An 18,487-nucleotide genomic window follows, 5' to 3' on the forward strand; every position below is an offset into this window, starting at 1 on the left:
GTCTTCCACATGCCTTTGGGTGAACTCTAGTTCAGTGACTTGGAAATGTTTTTGTATCTATCGCCTGACTTATACTTTTCAATAACCTTTTCACAGAGTTACTTGGAGTGTTCTTTTGTCTTCATGGTGTAATTGTAGCCAGGAATACTGATTAACCAGTGACTGGACCTTCCAGACGCAGGTCTCATTATACTGCAATCACTTGAGACACATTCACTGCACTCAGGGGACCTCCATTTAACATTTCAATTGTGAATCTACTAGCATCAATTGGCTGGACGTCTGTTGAATTAGGTCAGTCACTTGAATACTTACGCAAGCACTTATTTTACATTATATATTTTTTTTAAGTCATTGACATTACTTTGTAGAAATCTGCTTTCACTTTGGTATTAAAGAGTTTTTTTGTAAATTTTGTCAAAAAAGCCAAATTATATTGACCATGATTCCATTTATAAAAGCAATAAAAGGAGAAAACATTCAAGGGGGGTGAATAATTTTAAGCACTGTGGTCCTCACCTTATTAGGGAATATAAGAAAAAATTACAATGCCACAAAAATGTAATTGTAACCCCCAAGCATGTGGCCAGTGGACAGATTATAATGATGTCCTGTAAAGGACAGAGAAATGATGAGACAGGCAACAGGTGATGCGTTTCCTTCTCTCGCTTCTGTCGTACTTTAATTTTTAACATATATGCATTTTATACATAGTCTCCAATTCACACATTTTCCCTTAAACCTAATACCAGGTCACAATTTCCACAATTCAACCTAACAAACTTTCTCTCTGCAATAAACATATTTTTTACAGTCCATGTTTCTGTTATTTTTCATATATAAATGAAATTAAAACAATAATGTGTCCAAATATCTTTTTGGCCTCAAGCTTTTAGCTTCAATAGATGTATTCACATATACCAATAAATGTCCAGTTAGACTGACTGGCAGTTTGTTGTACACTTAGCATCCTGCTAACAAAACATAATGGCAAATACCATGAGAAAGTGACAGAGCCAACAAGTGTTTTTAAATCAACTTATCAACTTACAGAAACATGAAATAAGCACATGAAATTGTCCTTTAGAACCAGTTAGTATAGTATAGTATTTGAAATGTACGGGAAGCCTAACCAAATGCAGCTATGAGCCTTAAAATAAGACCTGATAACATTTAGTTCAACACACACAGCATATATAGCATTTAAGCTAGCTCTGCTTACTACTTCTCTTATAACTCTCAGAGTAACCAAATCAAAATGTCCTGACGAACAAAGCACACAATGACGCTAGTGTTAACAACATAAATAAACATTTTAGCGGTCATGTGTATTTTCCCAAGTTACTGACCTGTAAAGGACAGAGAAATGATGAGACAGGCAACAGGTGATGCGTTTCCTTCTCTCGCTTCTGTCTTACTGAAGACCAGAGCTGAATGCCCATTGCACCAAGCCTGTCTCACTGAGGAGGCGATGCCCCCTTGTGGCATAACGGGGATACAGCTACCAACATAAATATTCATCAAATTACCTGAATAAGGCAATTTCCCAAAAATAAACACATACAAATCATACATAAATAACCTAATGTGACCACACATTACTGGGTGTCACATAATGCTGAATAAGAAAGAATCATGCACATTATTTAAGTCGGCAATCCAAGAATTTTGAGATCACAATGAGGGAAATAATATGTGATGTGGGATGCCTCATCCAACATAGGTCTGGTCAAAAAAGGAAGATGCAGAAAAAATTGTTACGGTTGGTGTTGAATGTTTCAGGATGCAGAAGCGGACAACCAGATTGGAGCAGTTTTAAGAGATGTATGTGACTTGCATAAATAACAGTAGCTCTGGCTTGGGCAGGAGGCTCAGCTGGGAGATTGGAGCAGGAACGCCGAGGGCATAGGCTGAGGGCTTTGGAAGAAGCACATGGAGCGTTTGGCCAGGTGGATCCAGAGGATGAAGAAGGCTTGGTGGCAGAGGTGCTAGAGGATGGGTGGTGCCACCTGCAGGCAGGCAGGTGGCAATCTCTCGAAGAGAGAAACAATGAAAATAAAAAACACATTAGTAATGTGCATGAAGCACGAAGACAAAAAGCTCTAGAAGCAAACACACTGAGAGACTGAGACCAAGTACCACGTCTGAGAGATGAAGTAATCTGGAGGTCACTGGTAGATACCAGCTTCAGCATAGAGACATGAAATGTGGGATGAACATGCAGAGAGGCAGGTAGCTTAAGGCGAAAAGCAGATGGGTTAATGATCCTGTCAATCTCATAAATGTCCAACATATCTAAGAGCAAGCTTACGTGAATTCACTTGTACTGGTAAGCCATGGGACAAGACCCACACCTGCTGTCCGGGCCATTACTGAGGAGCGGGGAAGCAATGAAGGTCTGCCAAGTGGCGGTTGCGCTGAACTGAGCGAGTCAGAGCCACTTATGTTGACTGCCAAGCCTCGTGGCAGCCATGGAGATGAGCCTGGACGTAAGGAACTGCAACATCCAACTCCTGAACTGGGAACAAGGAGGCTGAAACCTGTTGGCGGCCATAAAAGGTGTCATACCTGTGGCTGAGCTGGTGAGTGAATTATGTGCAAACTCGATCCAGGGGAGATGAGAGCACCAGGTGGAGGGATGTCGGGTTGCAACACACGGAAGGGCAGCTTCCAGGTCTTGATTGGCTCGCTCTGTCTGGCCATTGGACTGGGGATGGTAACCAGATGTTAAACTTGAACTGGCTCCCAGTGCTTTGCAAAAGGCTTGCCAGACCTGCGAAGCAAACTGGTGACCACGGTCAGAAACTATATCCACCGAAATGCCATGAATCCTAAATACGTGGAGAACCCGGAGGTCAGCAGTCTCTAGGACAGAGGGCAGTTTGGTCAATGGAACAAAGTTTACTGACTTGGAAAATAGGTCAACAATGGTTAGGATGACTGTATTGCTACTTGAAGGAGGCAGACCGGTGACAAAATCCACTGCTATGTGGGACCAGGCGCGACTAGGGACAGGCGACCTAGTAGCAACCCAGCAGGGCTGAGAGGCTTTGCCTCGGGCACAGACAGAGCAGCCAGCCAGGAACTCCTTAGTATCCCAAGACGTGAGGCCACCAGAAGTGTCGTCGGAGAAACAGGAGGGTTTGTAAGAAGTCGGGGTGACAGATTAATCTCCAAAAGTGTCCCCACTGAAGAACCTGAGACCGGGCAGTGTCATGAACAAACAGGCAGTTAGCTGGGCTGGTGCAAGGATCCAATTGAGAGTGCTGAGCGTCCTTGACCAGGATCCCAATATCCCAGACAGTGGCGGCCACTATGCAGGGAAGGGGCACAATGGGTTCAGGGTCCACTGATAGAGAGTCCAGAGAGTAGAGGCATATGTCTCTCTGAGAGGCGATAAAGAGCATCTGGCTTGGTGTTGTGAGATCAAGGGTGATAGGAGAGAATGTAATTGAAGGGACTGAGATACAGGGACCAGCGGGCCTGACGTGAGTTCAGGTGTCAGACAGAGCATAGATAAGACAGGTTGTTATGATCCGTCCAAATGAGGAATGGTTCCTGAGCTCCTTTGAGCTAGTGCCTCCACTCCTGGAGTGTCAAAACAACTGCCAACCGCTCCCAGCTGCCAACATCATAATTTCACTTGGTGGGAGACAGACATTAAGAGAAAAAAAGCACAGGGTGGAGCTTGTGGGACACAGCATCTCGTTGGGAAAGAATAGCATCAACTCCCGAGTCCGAGGCATCCACCTCCACCACAAACTGCAGAGCGGGGTGTGGATGTTTAAGAACGGATGAATCTCCAGTAAAAGTTTGTGAATCCCAGGAAGCTCTGAAGCTGCTTGCGGGAAGTGGGCATTGGCCATTCCTCCACAGCTTGTATCTTTGCAGGGTCTGGCTGAAGCTGGCCGTGTGCCACCACATAACCCAGGAAGTTAACAGCTGAAGCATGGAACTCACATTTCTCTGGTCTGATCAACAGTTTGTTTTCTACAAGCCACTGGAGGACCAGTCGCACCTGCTGCACATGTTCATCCATGGTGCAGGAGAAGATGAGGATGTCAAGTACACAAACACAAACTGATTCAGCATATCCCGAAGAATGTCGTTGATAAGCGCCTGGAAAACAGCTGGGGCATTCGTCAAACCAAACAGCATCACCAGGTACTCGAAATGTCCGAGGGGGGTATTGAAAGAGGTCCTTCACTCATCGCCCTTTCGGACACGAGCCAGGTGGCTTGGTTAGGTGAAGTATTTGGTGTGGCACAGGGGTTCAAAAGAAGGGTCGATGAGGGGAAGTGGATACTTGTTTTTAATAGTAGTATCATTGAGTCCTCGGAAGTCTATACAGGAGTCTTGTCTTTTTTTTTCTCCACAAAGAAGAAGCCTGCCCCCAGTGGGGAGGAGGACTGTCTGATAAGTCCTGCAGATAGTGAGTTGTGAATATACTTATCCATGGCTTCCTTCTCTGGTCACGACAGGTTGTAGAGTCGACTGGTGGGGAGAGGGGCACCAGGGAGAAGATCAAAAGCGCAGTCATAGGGTCTGTGAGGTGGAAAAGACAGGGCTAACTCCTTACTGAAGACACGGATGAGTCCATGGTATTGAGGAGGGATAAGGGAAAGGTCAGGAGAAGGTATAGGAGCTGGAACAGGTGTCCTGCAGAAGGGCGCTGCCAAATGGAGACGTATGGCAACACACTCCAGCTGGTGATAGAGGAAGCAGCCCAGTCAATATGAGGGTTGTGAACCTTTAACCAAGAGAGACCCAGTACCACAGGAGAAGTGGGGGAGGAAATGACAAAGAGCTGGGTCTGTTCGCGATGATTCCCGGAGATGAGTAGAGTCACAGGAGTAGTTCAGTGGGTAATAGTGGCGAGGAGTTTACTGTCAAGGGCGTGAGCAACTCAGGGGGAGTCAAGGTCTTCAGCTGGGATTTTAGCTTGTTCCACCACTGTTGAGTCGATGAAATTATCATCTACTACTGAGTCCACTAGTACATGGATGGGAAGTGACTCACCTGACCACTGGAGAGAGGCAGGCAGGATGAGGCGAAGGGGAGGGGAAGTTGTTTGGCTCACTAGGGTGCTCTTTTAACAGGGAGGGGCAGGTGGCTAGTACATGTATGGGCTGACCACAGTAGATGCACAGCTTGTTGAGATAGCAGTGCTGACGCTCCTGGGGGGTCAGGTGAGTTCATCCCAACTGCATGGGCTCCTCCGGGGCGACAGGGGAGCTCATGAGTTGGTGGTAGGGTGAAGAGGGGAGTGTTGTTTAGGGTTGCAGCTGGGAGGTGAACTGGGAACTGGGGTAACTAGCCTGCCACTCCTATTAGCCCTTTCCCTGTGTCTCTCTTTGAGCCTATTATCTACATGGATGGCTAAGGAAATCAAACCCTCCAGAGAATCTAACTCAGTGGCTAACTCATCCTGCAAGTCTTCAGTTAAATCCTTATGAAAAATCCCCTTTAACGCTAATTCATTCCACCCACTTTCTATTGCAAAAATACGAAAATCAATGGAGTAAGCTGCGGCTGACTGAGATTCCTGCCTTAGCGCTATTAACTGATTAGCTGCCTCCGCTCCTTGTACCAGGTGATCAAAAACTCTTCTCATTTCATCGACAAACGTTTCGAAATGCAGACTTGCCCTCCCACAAAGCTGTACCCCACTCAGTGGCTTTACCCCTCAAGAGAGTCATCACATATGCTATGCAGGATTTGTCAGTGGAATAACTAGAGGGCTGCTGGTCAAATACTAGAGAACAAAACTACCACAAGTGCCCAGATCACCCAAAGAATGCTCAGGTGGAGGAATGAAAGGTTTGAGCAGGCTGGTGTAGCGATGGGTTACTCACTGAGGCTGGTGTAGGGAGGAGAGGGGAGACCGTTTGAGTGGAGAGCTGGTTGAGTTCAAAACTGAGTTGAGTGATGGCTGAGGGCTTGGCAGAAGCGCATGGAGTGTTTGGCTGGTGGATCCAAACGATGAAGAAGGCTTGGTGGCAGAGGTTAGAGGCTGGGTGGTGGCAAGGCACACAGCTGGTGTAGGCAGGTGGCACTCTCTGGAAGAATCGAAGAAAAACACTTTTGTGCATGAAGCACAACACAAAAAGTTCTAGAAGCAAACACACTGAGAGACTGAGACCAAGAAACCACGTCCGAGATACGAAATAATCTGGCAGCGGGTAGAGTGGAGACCAGGATATTAGAGCTGGTGCTAATCACTCCAAAAGCGCTGCAGGTGTGTGTGAGACAGCAGCTCTGGCAATCAGGTAACACCGCCCAGCCCCCACAGTGCACCTCTGGAAAAAACACATAAGCAGATCCACACACAAATATACTGTATAACTGTGACAAAACTGTTAAAATTAGATATTAAAAGATATTAAAAAGTTAGAGAAACATTATATAGAAAACAGAAATCAAAACACATGGAATAATTTAAATACCGTAAATTACCAAATAATAGCCGGGGCCTTTATTTGTTTCAATCACTTAACAGACCAGGCGTTTATTTGGGACCAGGCGTTTAATTCCTTCTGTGCAATAGTTATACGTCTTCTGCAAGTGAAGTTGTTGCAGCGGAGGAAACGATTGAGCCAACCAGCACTTGTGGCAAACTCCTCATCTCTGCTGTCACTCACGGTGGCGTACATTTGTTTTGCAATCGCCCTGATCATTTTGCGGGACACTCTCTCGTGGCGTGCCCGTTTGCTGATAACCCATTCCCACATGTTTATCTCAAGCTCCTCACTAGCCTTCTTCCTACCTCCACCAGGCAGCCTGGCCCTTTTGCTGTCTTCCTCGGACAGACGCTGAAGCTCAGTTTTATTTTTTCGCCAATCTCTCACTCTCTTGGGGTCAACAGAGAAACAGCTGCTTCTCCCGAGTTTTCCTCTGCATATTTTACGACAGAAAGTTTGAATTTCAAGTCGTACTTTTTTATTTTTTTGCTGCACCGGAGCCATGGCGATCATCAATGTGATATTGACTGACATAAAGCAAGCACAATATGTGAAAAAGGCGAAGAAGAAAAACGTGCAGTGTCAGTGGTCACGTCTTGATTTAAAAAAAAAAAAAAAAAATTAGACTCGGCATTTATTTGGAACCAGCGGTTATTAATCAAAATATACACCCGCACCTGGCGTTTAAAGGGGACCCTGCGGTTAATTGAAACCCGGCTATTATTTGGTAATTTACGGTAAGCTCAAATGTGGTTTCATCAATACATTACAGAAGACGTACAAGGCAGAGAGACTATGGACAGGGTGAAAGGGCTGGGAAGGTATTGGCACATAAAGTAAAGCAACTTCAAACAGAACCTAATTCCTTCAATAACTGACAAGGACAACAACCTTGTCACTGATACAGAAGGAATAAACAACACATTTAAAATGTATTATCAAGAGCTATATACATCACAAGGAATAATGGAGACAGCAAAGTTACAAGAGTTTAGTACTGACAGAAGCACAAAGGGCATTATATTCAGGGAATATTTCCGCTGAAGTGAGGCAAGTGTTTAACAGCCTTTAAACAGGGTACCCCATGGGAAATTACCTTTTTTACAGCAAACTTTATAAGATATTTCAGAAGGAGCTTGCTGCAGGACTGCTTCTTGTCTATCAGGATGCAGATGAGTTCAGCTGTGATCACCCTTCTTAAGAAAGAAAGGAGGAAAGCTTAAGCAGTGTAGTGACTACCAACAAATATCCCCGAGTGATGGTGATGAAGAAATATTGGCAGAAATATCAGTGTTTTGTCGTATCTGGTTATATAGTTAACTGGGCAAAATCAGAGGCTATGCCGCTGTTTTTTTCCCCACAGCTGTAAGAGCCAAATGGCAGTTTAGGAGGATGCCAGAGTTAATTGTATGTATTGGGATCAGTCTAACTCAGGGTTTACACCTATCCTTCAAAATATACAAACTATGTTAGAAAATAGGGCCCAGGAAGAATGAACTTCGTTAAAATGATGAAAGCTCCTAAAAAAAATAACATTTTATATATAACCTGTCCCTCCCACAATTATTTCTGAAAAGATTCAATGCAATGGTAGAGAACTAGGGCAGGGAAAAGATTTTTATTTATGGAGCAAAATTATATGCAGCAAAACAAGAGGTTGGCTTTCTCTATATGGCATTTACTGGTATCACTGTGCTTTCTCATTATCCCAACTTTCCAAATTGGGTCTTCGTCATGGTAAGGTCTCTTCTTGGGTTAAAATCAAACAGGAATTGACACACTCCTTCTCCCTAGAGCCCATCCTTACTCAACAAGGGGTAGGTTCCTCATAAGCCTTGGCTTCTTACCTATCCTTTTCATCTGTATGTTTGCCATTCATTCATACGAAATAAAACACTCATTCATTCATTCATTCATTCAAAAACCAGTGCCGTTTAAAAATCCAGTCCAATCCACATGCCACACCAAGAGCCACAAACAAGAAGCTATTAATAGAAGTCTTTCTTTTGGGAAAGATGGGTCAAATCAGGCATACAGATTTTTGACAACCTCATGGGGGGAGGGTCTCAAAAATAAGCATGATCTACCAACCACAGAATTCCAGAGATTCTAATAAATTGGACATTATAAACTGTAAAAATACAAAAAAAGTAACTTGGTGGTATCACTGGAATTTAGGATCTATTGCTAAACACATACAATTTGAACCATCCAAATTCTATGAATATATTAGAAGCACTCCGTCGCCACAGTTGACAAGTTTAAAAATGGCCTGGGGAAAAAGGCAACGGTCAAGGAATCCCTGAAGACTCATAGAAGACCCTCATAGCCGCTTGGCATACATTTTCAAACAAAGTACAATCTCAGCTCATAGTCTATAAAATAATTAATAGATGTTATTGGACCCCCAATAAATTGCCAAATTAAAACTGATGGACTGACTTATGCTCGAGATGTGGTAAGAAGGGGACTCTTATGCCCCTGTTATATTTTTGTAGAATAGCAGATGTGGAAACAGATTGGATCTCTTTTGAATAAGATGTTGCTATAATAAGATGCTATAAGCTATTAATAGATAGCAAGTCTTTCTTTTGGGAAAGATGGGTCAAATCAGGGACACAGATTTTTGACAACCTCATGGGGGGAGGGTCTCAAAAATAAGCATGATCTACCAACCAAAGAATTCTAGAGATTCTAATAAATTGGACATTATAAACTGTAAAAATACAAAAAAAAAAATAACTTGGTGGTATCATTGGAATTCAGGATCTATTGCTAAACACATACAATTTGAACCATCCAAATTCTATGAATATATTAGAAGCACTCTGTCGCCACAGTTGACAAGTTTAAAAATGGCCTGGGAAAAAAGGCAACGGTCAAGGAATCTCTGAAGACTCATAGAAGACCCTCATAGCCTCTTAGCATACATTTTCAAACAAAGCACAATCTCAGCTCATAGTCTACAAAATAATAGAAGTTATTGGACCCCCAATAAATTGCCAAATTAAAACTAATGGACTGACTTATGCTCGAGATGTGGTAAGGAGGGACTCTTATGCCCCTGTTATATTTTTGTGGAGTAGCAGATGTGGAAACAGATTGGATCTCTTTTGAATAAAATGTTGGGAATGCACTGAAGCAAGTCCTCCACCTTGTGTCTATTTGGTTTACTACTAAATAGTATTAACTTGTTAAAACATAAGAGGGTGTGGTTATAGTTAGCCATGGTTACTGATTGTAGTATAATTTTAAGTACTTGAAAATCTTCTCCAAGGTCCACTTTCAAAGAATGGATTGAAGTTACGTGTAAAATGTCCTCATTGGGTCATTCCAGGCCAACTCTTGCAAAATCATATAGCTGTATTGCAAAAACTTTTCAAGTTATGATTTTTTAAAGTTCACAATACAAACCCAATCTGGCAGCACAGAAGAACAAAGATATAACGTCTGCAGGCCCATAGGAGACTGAAAGAAGGGTGGGAGTGATGGTGAGGAGCTGCTCTACTGTTAGATGTATACCTTCCATGTTGGCAACAGGTTCCTATTCATTAATTGTAGTGAATTCCATACCATAACAACAACATGAATATGCGCAACATATCACATGACAATATAATCTTCCTTAACTGCAGTATTTTTATATGTGCATAATAATTCATAATTAATTAATTAGGACCAGAGCACAGAGGGTTCAAAGAACCTATATTGTTTTTGTAGAGATTATTATTTTTTGACTTTTGTAATGCATTTTTGATGGACTACTAGAGAACTCACAAAAATTGGTGTACATGTCTGTAGTGGTGACAATTATAATCTGATATAGGTCACAGGATGGGTTGTGGCAAAATGGTGTGCATATTTGGTAGGCAATGTCGAGCACATCTTGATCTACAAAAATACATCATGGTGCCATACCCTAAACCCAAAAGGAAGTTGGCCATTTTGAAATAAGTTTCTGTTTTTTTGGCCTTATACAGATACTCTACTCTCAATGTACTTCAAGGAACTTTTAACTAGTTGCGAGGCAATTTCAGTTTAATACTGATGTATCTCTATGACTTACATAAGCGAGACCATCAGCGAGATGATTGGCTTTTTCGGTATAGTAATTATAGTTACTTTTAATGCCTGTCAGCGGGTCGGATTACAATTTATTTTGGTTGGATGAGTCATAACATTAACACTTTTTTTAATGGCAGAGTGCTGATAAAGAACACTAAAGCAAAGTGTGCTTTGTTTCACCATCATCAGTTGTCCACGCAGGCAGCCAGAATTAACAAAAAAGTTAATTGTAGTTCCTTGTAGTACTTTTAAAGAAGTCAATTTAATAAAAGTCAAACCCTGAAGACATATAAATGCCAATATTCAGTTCTAGTCACACCGCCTGCTACGAGCCAGAAAGGATGAAAACTACAGTTAACTGTAGGGAATTTGTCAGGTTTGCAGGTATTCACGGGGTCTTAAATCTGTTTTTCAATGCAGTGTCTGTCACACAGCCTTTGTCTTTCATTTCAAAAACTGATCATTCATGTGATGTATGATGACTCCCATGCAGGCTGTCCATTAGGTTTCTTTGGGAAGGAATGTTCTCAGACTTGTCAGTGTAGGAATGGAGCTGACTGTGACCACATCTCTGGACAGTGCACCTGTCGCACCGGCTTCATGGGACGACACTGTGAACAAAGTATGTTACATTGTCTTATATCCTGTCTTTCTTTCTTCTTTTCCACATCCCCTCCTGTTTAGATGAGCTAATGAGAGATATCTCTGTAAAGATATATATCTTTACAGTATATATTCTATATACATGTATATATATATATATATATATATATATATATATATATATATATATATATATATATATATATATGTATATATATATATACATATAATGGAATTATGATTGCCTTTTTCTTATTTTTAGAGTGTCCTCCTGGTTCGTATGGTTATGGCTGCCGTCAAGTCTGTGACTGTCTAAATAACGCCACCTGTGATCACATGACTGGCACATGTTACTGCAATCCAGGCTGGAAGGGAGCTCGTTGTGACCAAGGTGAGTAGCAAGTGCAGACTGAGTGGGGGGAGAAAGTGAGAGCTGAATGTTGATAACTTGAATATAACACAAGCTTGAACTGCAATAAACACTGGCACAAGACATTTCTCTGTCTAATGAGGTTATTGTTTTAATTTCCTTTAGGTTAAAGACAGATATTTAACTTGCCTTTAACTCCATCTTGCCATCCCTTTTACGCCTTGCTGTACCCTGTGACTTGGGGTCTCATTTGTAAAACTCAGAGAAGTTCATACCAAATGTTTGCATACGTACAAATTAGGAAATTTATGTACCTCAAAAAATATAACCTTGCCTTTGCTCAACAGTGTACAATTTCCTTTTATAAATCCCAAATCAATTTGGGAATGTGCACAAATGGATCTTCCCCTTATACCGCCCTCTCTGACCCCACAATCGACCATAAATGGTCAATGCAAAGTGCTTTATGACTGGTAATGCATTGAAATGAGCCGCTCATCAGTGGTTCTTTACAGTGAGTCATGGCCACAACTGAGAGGAAAACAAAGAAAAACAATTATTCTGCCACAGAAAACAAGGTATTTGTGGGTGAGGTGGAAGTTACAAAGCTGTTAATTCTTTTATTCACTCCCAGCAGTCTGAGGATAGTGAAAGTCTGTGCATCCATCATGCAGCATTATACACCAGTGTCACTGCAGTATTTCTATGTTTACAGTGATCAGCCTGACTGCTTCACACCTGCCAAAATGATAACGACAAACAGTAGTCTCCCCCACCCTGGGATGTCATTTGAAAATGAAAGTTTGATATATGAACACACATCTATTTATTAAAGTTCAGTTATGGTGAACTCGGCCTGCGTTATGATTAGGACTAACAATGAGGATATGGAAGTGATTGTGTGAGAGAGCTTTCACTGACTTTATTTCAAGAGATTTTTTGAGATTGGGCTTTGCTTATATCTTTTACCATGGAAGGTTGCTTATGAAATAAATATGGCTCACTACAAGAGTAAGTACACATAACACTGATGGTTTGAATGTTTATCACAATGTGGATCTATTAAAAACGTTTGATATTAAGTGGAATTAAACGTGTGAGGGACATCATTTTACAATCTGGCTTCAGTTCACCACCTCACCATCTGCGCCACCAATTCCGCTTGCCTCCAAAATGTTCATACGCATGGGTCAGAGTTTGCTAGGTGCACACATTTTCCCATCAAGTTTGTTTTTATAAATAAGTGGGAAGTGGCATATGCCTCTTTTGGGCCCCATTTTGTGCATTGGCACTGTTTATAAATGAGACCCCTAATGCATATAAGTGTTGTAAAGAAACTTGCCAACTTTCTATAAATTATTTCTATAAATAAATAAATCACCTAAATTGATCGTTCAAGTTGCTGTATGTATATTTTTGAGCCAGTAGATTAGGTCACATTTTTAGAAGACCTATTATAAATTCAGATTTGAAGCCAACTTCATGAATGTTTTTTGTGACAAAGTAATATGTGTTCCTCTCATTCCATCACAGAAAAAAGAGAGCTGCAGAAATCATTGCAAGTGAAACCTGCCATGATATACATTTTCTTTACAAGTGTATGTAAACTTTTGACTGCGACTGTATATTTAGATTCACATTCAACACAGAGCAAAAATTATTAAGAGACTGGACTAAACTCTACCTGATTAAAAACATCGGAACTGACTACAGCATTTCAATCAGGAGAGACTTTTAATAGAAACAAAACAAACGAGAGGATATGTTTTAGGAGGAATTTTATTGTGAACAGAAGGAATAGACTTTGGTGCTCAGACCCCGGCAGGAAGTAGGTCACAATGGGAAGCAGTGCGACTTATAAGGTGTTTCCTGCATGAAGGAGACTTCCTACCAGAGTCTAGACACTGGTGGTGGGAATAAGAATTGGAACTTGATGTGGAACAAATTCAGCGACTTCTGATTGGAGGGCTGACTGGAGATGTGCAGGCATCCATAGTTGAGATGGTGAAGGGGGGTTGCGATGTCTTTGCAATGCTGAAATGATAGCTGAATGGCAGCAGAGAGAGAGGGCACTTTTAAATTTAACATCTTATAAATCATTGTAAGATGAGGCTAGATTGATACTGGATGGAGAGGAGAATGAGCAGGAGGAGATTAGAGAAAGCAGGGGACTGCTTGTGACTTGGAGAGCATTTGTAGAGAGACAGTCTTCCTGACTGAACTTTTGTAAACTTCATATCTTAGTAATATGAATGTAATTATTTCAGCCTGTTGGTGTGTGTGGATGTTTTTTCTTCTGTTTTACTTCTTGTGGTGTTTTCAGAATGTGATTCCTACTATCTTTGTATTCCGTTAAAGTGAAACTCTCGCCAAAATGCAACCTAGGCTTTTTTTGTGAATGTGTTTGAGTCAAACCTTCATGTAAAAGCATACTTACGACGAAAAAGCCACTTTTAAGATTCACCGTAGTTTCGTTTCCGGGTCAAACTCATTTTCAATGGCGTGCTCGGGCAGCTTTATGGTAGCATCAAAATCGCTATTTTTAAAACACTAAGAAGACTCGACACAACATGAAACTTTGCTCGTAGCATCACCAGGGTCTCTACACATGAACACAAGCATTGAGAACATTGTTTGTGTACACAGAGTTTACTAAAAGAAGGTTTTAGAACAACTCACGTTAGCAGTAGCAGTAGCCGTCCTGCCAGTCGAGATGCGTCGATCCCCGAGTGCGGCGTAACATGGAGGAAAAAGCTCCATGTTACACCGGGGAGGGGGATCGACTCTTCTCGATTGGCAGTACGGCGACAAGCGGAGGGTCACATAATTATGCTGGTAGCTGCCATGCCTTCAATAAACGATATAAATGGTTAATAAGTGGCATAGAATTTTCTGGAGGACCCTTTAATTGTATATCTAATTTTTCCAGGTGGACATAACACATGACCTCTCTTACCCATTGACCATACGTTGGGGGGGGGCAAAGTCCTTCCAGTTCGATAATATAAGCTTTCTGGCAAGCAGAGCAGAAGGTCTATTGTTTTCCCACATATTCTAGAGAAGGTCTAAAAGATGGAGCACAAAAATATATACAACTTGGGGCAAGTCCAGAACATATGTAACAAAGTAGCAGGAGTCTGTTTGCATCGATCACATGTTGGGTTAGGGTCTGTCTCAATCTTAGATTATCTATCTTTGGGCAGATGAAGACTTATTTTGTCTAAGTCTGTTTACTAGATGGTCATTTAGACCTAACAGACTCTCACTGTCTCTATATCTCATTGTACATTTCCAACTCCTTCTTCCTTCAGCTGGTGTAGTGGTGGTGGGCAGCCTCAACAGTTTGACCAGTGCTGCCATGCAGGTGGACACCTACCAGATTGGAGCCATTGCAGGAATCATTGTCCTGGTGTTGTTGGTGCTTGTGCTCCTCCTCCTCTTCATTATCTTAAGGAAGAAACACAGGGGCAAAGAGCCGCCCATGCCAGTTGTGACCTACACTCCTGCTTTGAGGGGCACTACTGATTACACCAACACAGGTACATTACAGGTTGACCTAATTTAAACTGGAATCAGCATGTGTTGTCCCAGGCATTTTACGCTGGTCTTTTCTCAAATTGGACCACTTGTTTCTTGTAAAATGTGCCTTGTTTTTTGCTCTTAAACAGTTAAATTCTATTTTCTTAAAACCTTTTACTAGGATTTCTTTTTTATGCTAAACGGAGTCCATGGACCTGTTTACCAAAACTAGAATAATGCTATGAATCATAAAACAGCACTTATAGTGAATATGCTCTATACTATAAGTCACAGACATGAAGAGAACACACAAGTGAGCATCAGTATTTTCCTGTGCACTCTTTTTCTTTCTCTCCCTCCCTGCCTCCCCTTTTCCCTCCCGCTTTCTCGCTCTTTCAGTGAGTGTAAAAGAAAATCGCATTATAGCGCAATCTTAATGTTTTTGCATTCGTCTTAGGGACACCAACTCCGAAGAGAAAACCGAAATCAAATCAATCAAGTTATCAGTCAAATATCTAAAAGTGTGACTTCTCGATTAAATTGATCTCCGTTCTCCGCTTCAAAGGAATACACAGAACCACGACTGGGTCTAAATGAAAATGTTTATTAACATAAATATTAACACAAATGACTGAAATGAAATGATGATCAGAAATGAAATTTTTACCAAATACAAGCAGTCAAAATGATGATAGTGAATTGAATGAGGAAATGGGGAACAGTGGAGTAAATAATGTGTTCACTACGGATTCTAGTGCTAATGCTGAAGGAAAATGCAAAATTTGGAGGTTGAATTACTGTCAATAAGACTATTATTATTATTACATTTATTTTGACATCAACCAAGTCATGAGCAGTTGAGAGGGTGGTTTAGCCTACTTTTAGATGTGAATGCCATTCCGGAGTTGAGAACTCGGTCAGAACCAAAGCACTGGATGCGATGGACAGAACCCTTTCACGGCAAACTCTGGGTGTTTTGGTACCAGAGACAAAGTGTGATCCATTCGAAGGGCTCTGCCAAGTCTCTTATCATGGTGATTCGGTGTTCGGAGTCTGACACTTATCATTGGAAGCCGTGTTCGTAGGTGTAGTACAGACAGGCTGTCTGTTTGGTTCTCAGCTGGTTGATGGCAAAGTATTACTTTGGTTCTATTGGCTTTATTCGGGAAAAAATGCAATGTGGTATAAAACTGGTAGCAAGGTTATAAAAAAGAAAAACTTAGTTGGCGTTGAAACTTGGTTATCAAATTAAGAAAAGTGGAAACTAGCATGCAAAGCAAAAAGGTACATAAGTAACAATAGAAAAAAGGACAAGAGTATAAGTGGCTAAAAACTTAAAGGTAAGAAAAATAAGAAATAATACAGGGTGTGTTTTCCAGTCGATCAACCAATCAGGACTCCTTTTCGTCCTTTCATTGTTTGAGACTGTAATTCCCGAAATTCTAGATTATTGAAACATGGAGTTTTGGGTGCTGAAAATACATATATGTCATCCACCATGACCTATTAAAATATCAAGAACAAGTAATATGTGAACTAGGAGTATATAAACAAAAGAGAAGGAAACAAAGAAACAAAACATTTATATAAATGAATTCCTCTTTTAGGTAATTTATCATGAAGAAGGTTAACGTCACGCATATAACCGTTTAAACAAAGAGTAAATAGTTCCTAACTATTTGACTAAACAAAATCGGGATTCTACAACATTTCCTTCACTAATTGTCATAAGATGTATTCTGTGTACTGCCTACATAAGTATAATGGCAGAACCGATTATCCATACATGGTCAGTAGATGGCAGTATTGTCACATGTTAGAAATGCAATGAAAACCTTAAATGAATAACTCGGGCTTGGAAGGTGTTAAACACTGGGTTTCGTTTACCCTTAACAAGAATTTAACTGAATGTCATGAGCATAATGACAAATGAATGAATTTAAAACAGTCACTTCATACTGATTTTAAAGGTTGCTGCAAAGGTAGAAGCATTTAACGTTCAAATCAGTCTGGAATGCAAGCAGATTTATGATCTTAGTTGTTATCTGACCAGTTCAAAGTTTCATGTGTTCTGTGTCAGGGCTGTGACAGATGACTTTCCTGTGAGATGCAACAGTGCTGCGGCGGGCTTTGCAAAGGCAAACTCCATGTAGACAGTTAGGGCGGGCAGGAGACGTACTGCAGCAGCAGCACACACGGAGTGAGAAGCAGCAGCAGCTCAGCAACGCACCTGTCAGCACTATACAAGCATCCAGTGTGGCCAGCCTGTCAGCGTCTGCGGCCACCCTTCCATGGCTGCCCTCGATGCACGCCGCCTCCGAGCAGGTCTGCACAGAAGGCCCTGCAGCGGAGGAGCAAAGCTGTTCTCCTGAGCAAGAGCTGGACACTGGGGCACTGGGAGCCACACCCTCTGCTGCTGCACTGAACCTGGACACAACAAAACTGTTGCCGCCAGATGATTTAGGGGTCAGCCTTGGTACAGGGCCCAGTACCCCAATTCATAGCTCCACTCCAAAGCTGCTTCAGCCATCCTAGACAGAGGTTGTATGCCTTGGCTGTCTGGTTGGAGGGGAGAAAGCCACTCTAAATCTTCCTTAGGGAGTAGAAGCTCATCAATAGTGTTAACTTGACTCGTGTACATTCGCTTGAGCAGGAAAAACTTCCACAGAACTCCGATGTGAAAAGATAAAACAAAATATATTTATTCCAAGGTTTTGCAGTGTCTTATTACGGGAGTGATCAAAATTTAGCTTTCCTAATCAGCAAAAAGTACTACGGCACACCTCTGTGTGCTCAAGAGACCTACTCTCTTAAAGTGACAGTAACATAAGATGACTCTCCTAACGGAAACCTTGTTTTTCAATACAAAACATCATATTCTTACCTAAACATGAAGTAAATCAAATGAATTTAGCTGACCGTTTACATATTTATAATTAACTTATTATTCAATTAAATCAATTATTTATTTCCATTCACGTGCACTTTTAAACAAAATACAAACTACACTTATTTATTTAACTGAAACATATAAAACACAAGTTGGCTCCCACACTTCCCTTAACTCTCTTCAACCACTTGAAGGACAAGTTGATGTTGGATGAGTCTTCTGCCCATCCTGCTGATGCCTCTGCAGTCCCGACTCCAGTCCTGGCCCCTGCTCCTCCTTCTGTCACCGCTGCATCCCCTCCATCTGTGGCCCACTCTGGTCGGGCAGCTTGTCACTCCACCATGGCATAAATCGCCGCAAGATGCTACAGGAGGTCATCATCAGACGCTCAGGAGGTCTCTCTCAGGCCGTCCCTTCCCATAGCTGTTCATCTGCGAGGACCCTCCAGCCACCCAATATCCTCAATGCAGACGGATGAGCTTACACACAACCTCTCCCTGTCCTCTCTTTCCTTCCACTACATTAATCATTGGAGATTCCAAAACCAGGGACATCTGCTTCTTCAAGGCCATCACACAC

The 18,487-nt window shown here is 41.7% G+C and overlaps 1 protein-coding gene across 1 annotated transcript in view; it reads left to right on the forward strand.

Moving 5' to 3' along the window:
• megf10 (multiple EGF-like-domains 10) overlaps positions 1 to 18,487 on the forward strand; it is a 188,099-nt gene that overhangs the window by 143,395 nt on the left and 26,217 nt on the right. The window contains exons 17-19 of the mRNA XM_073477850.1: positions 11,020 to 11,148; positions 11,392 to 11,520; positions 14,811 to 15,038. Of these exons, the coding sequence (XP_073333951.1) occupies positions 11,020 to 11,148; positions 11,392 to 11,520; positions 14,811 to 15,038 (486 nt within the window). The remainder of the gene's footprint in view (positions 1 to 11,019; positions 11,149 to 11,391; positions 11,521 to 14,810; positions 15,039 to 18,487) is intronic.

This window comes from Pagrus major, chromosome 1 (assembly GCF_040436345.1).
Source record: "Pagrus major chromosome 1, Pma_NU_1.0".
Taxonomy (NCBI): domain Eukaryota; kingdom Metazoa; phylum Chordata; class Actinopteri; order Spariformes; family Sparidae; genus Pagrus; species Pagrus major.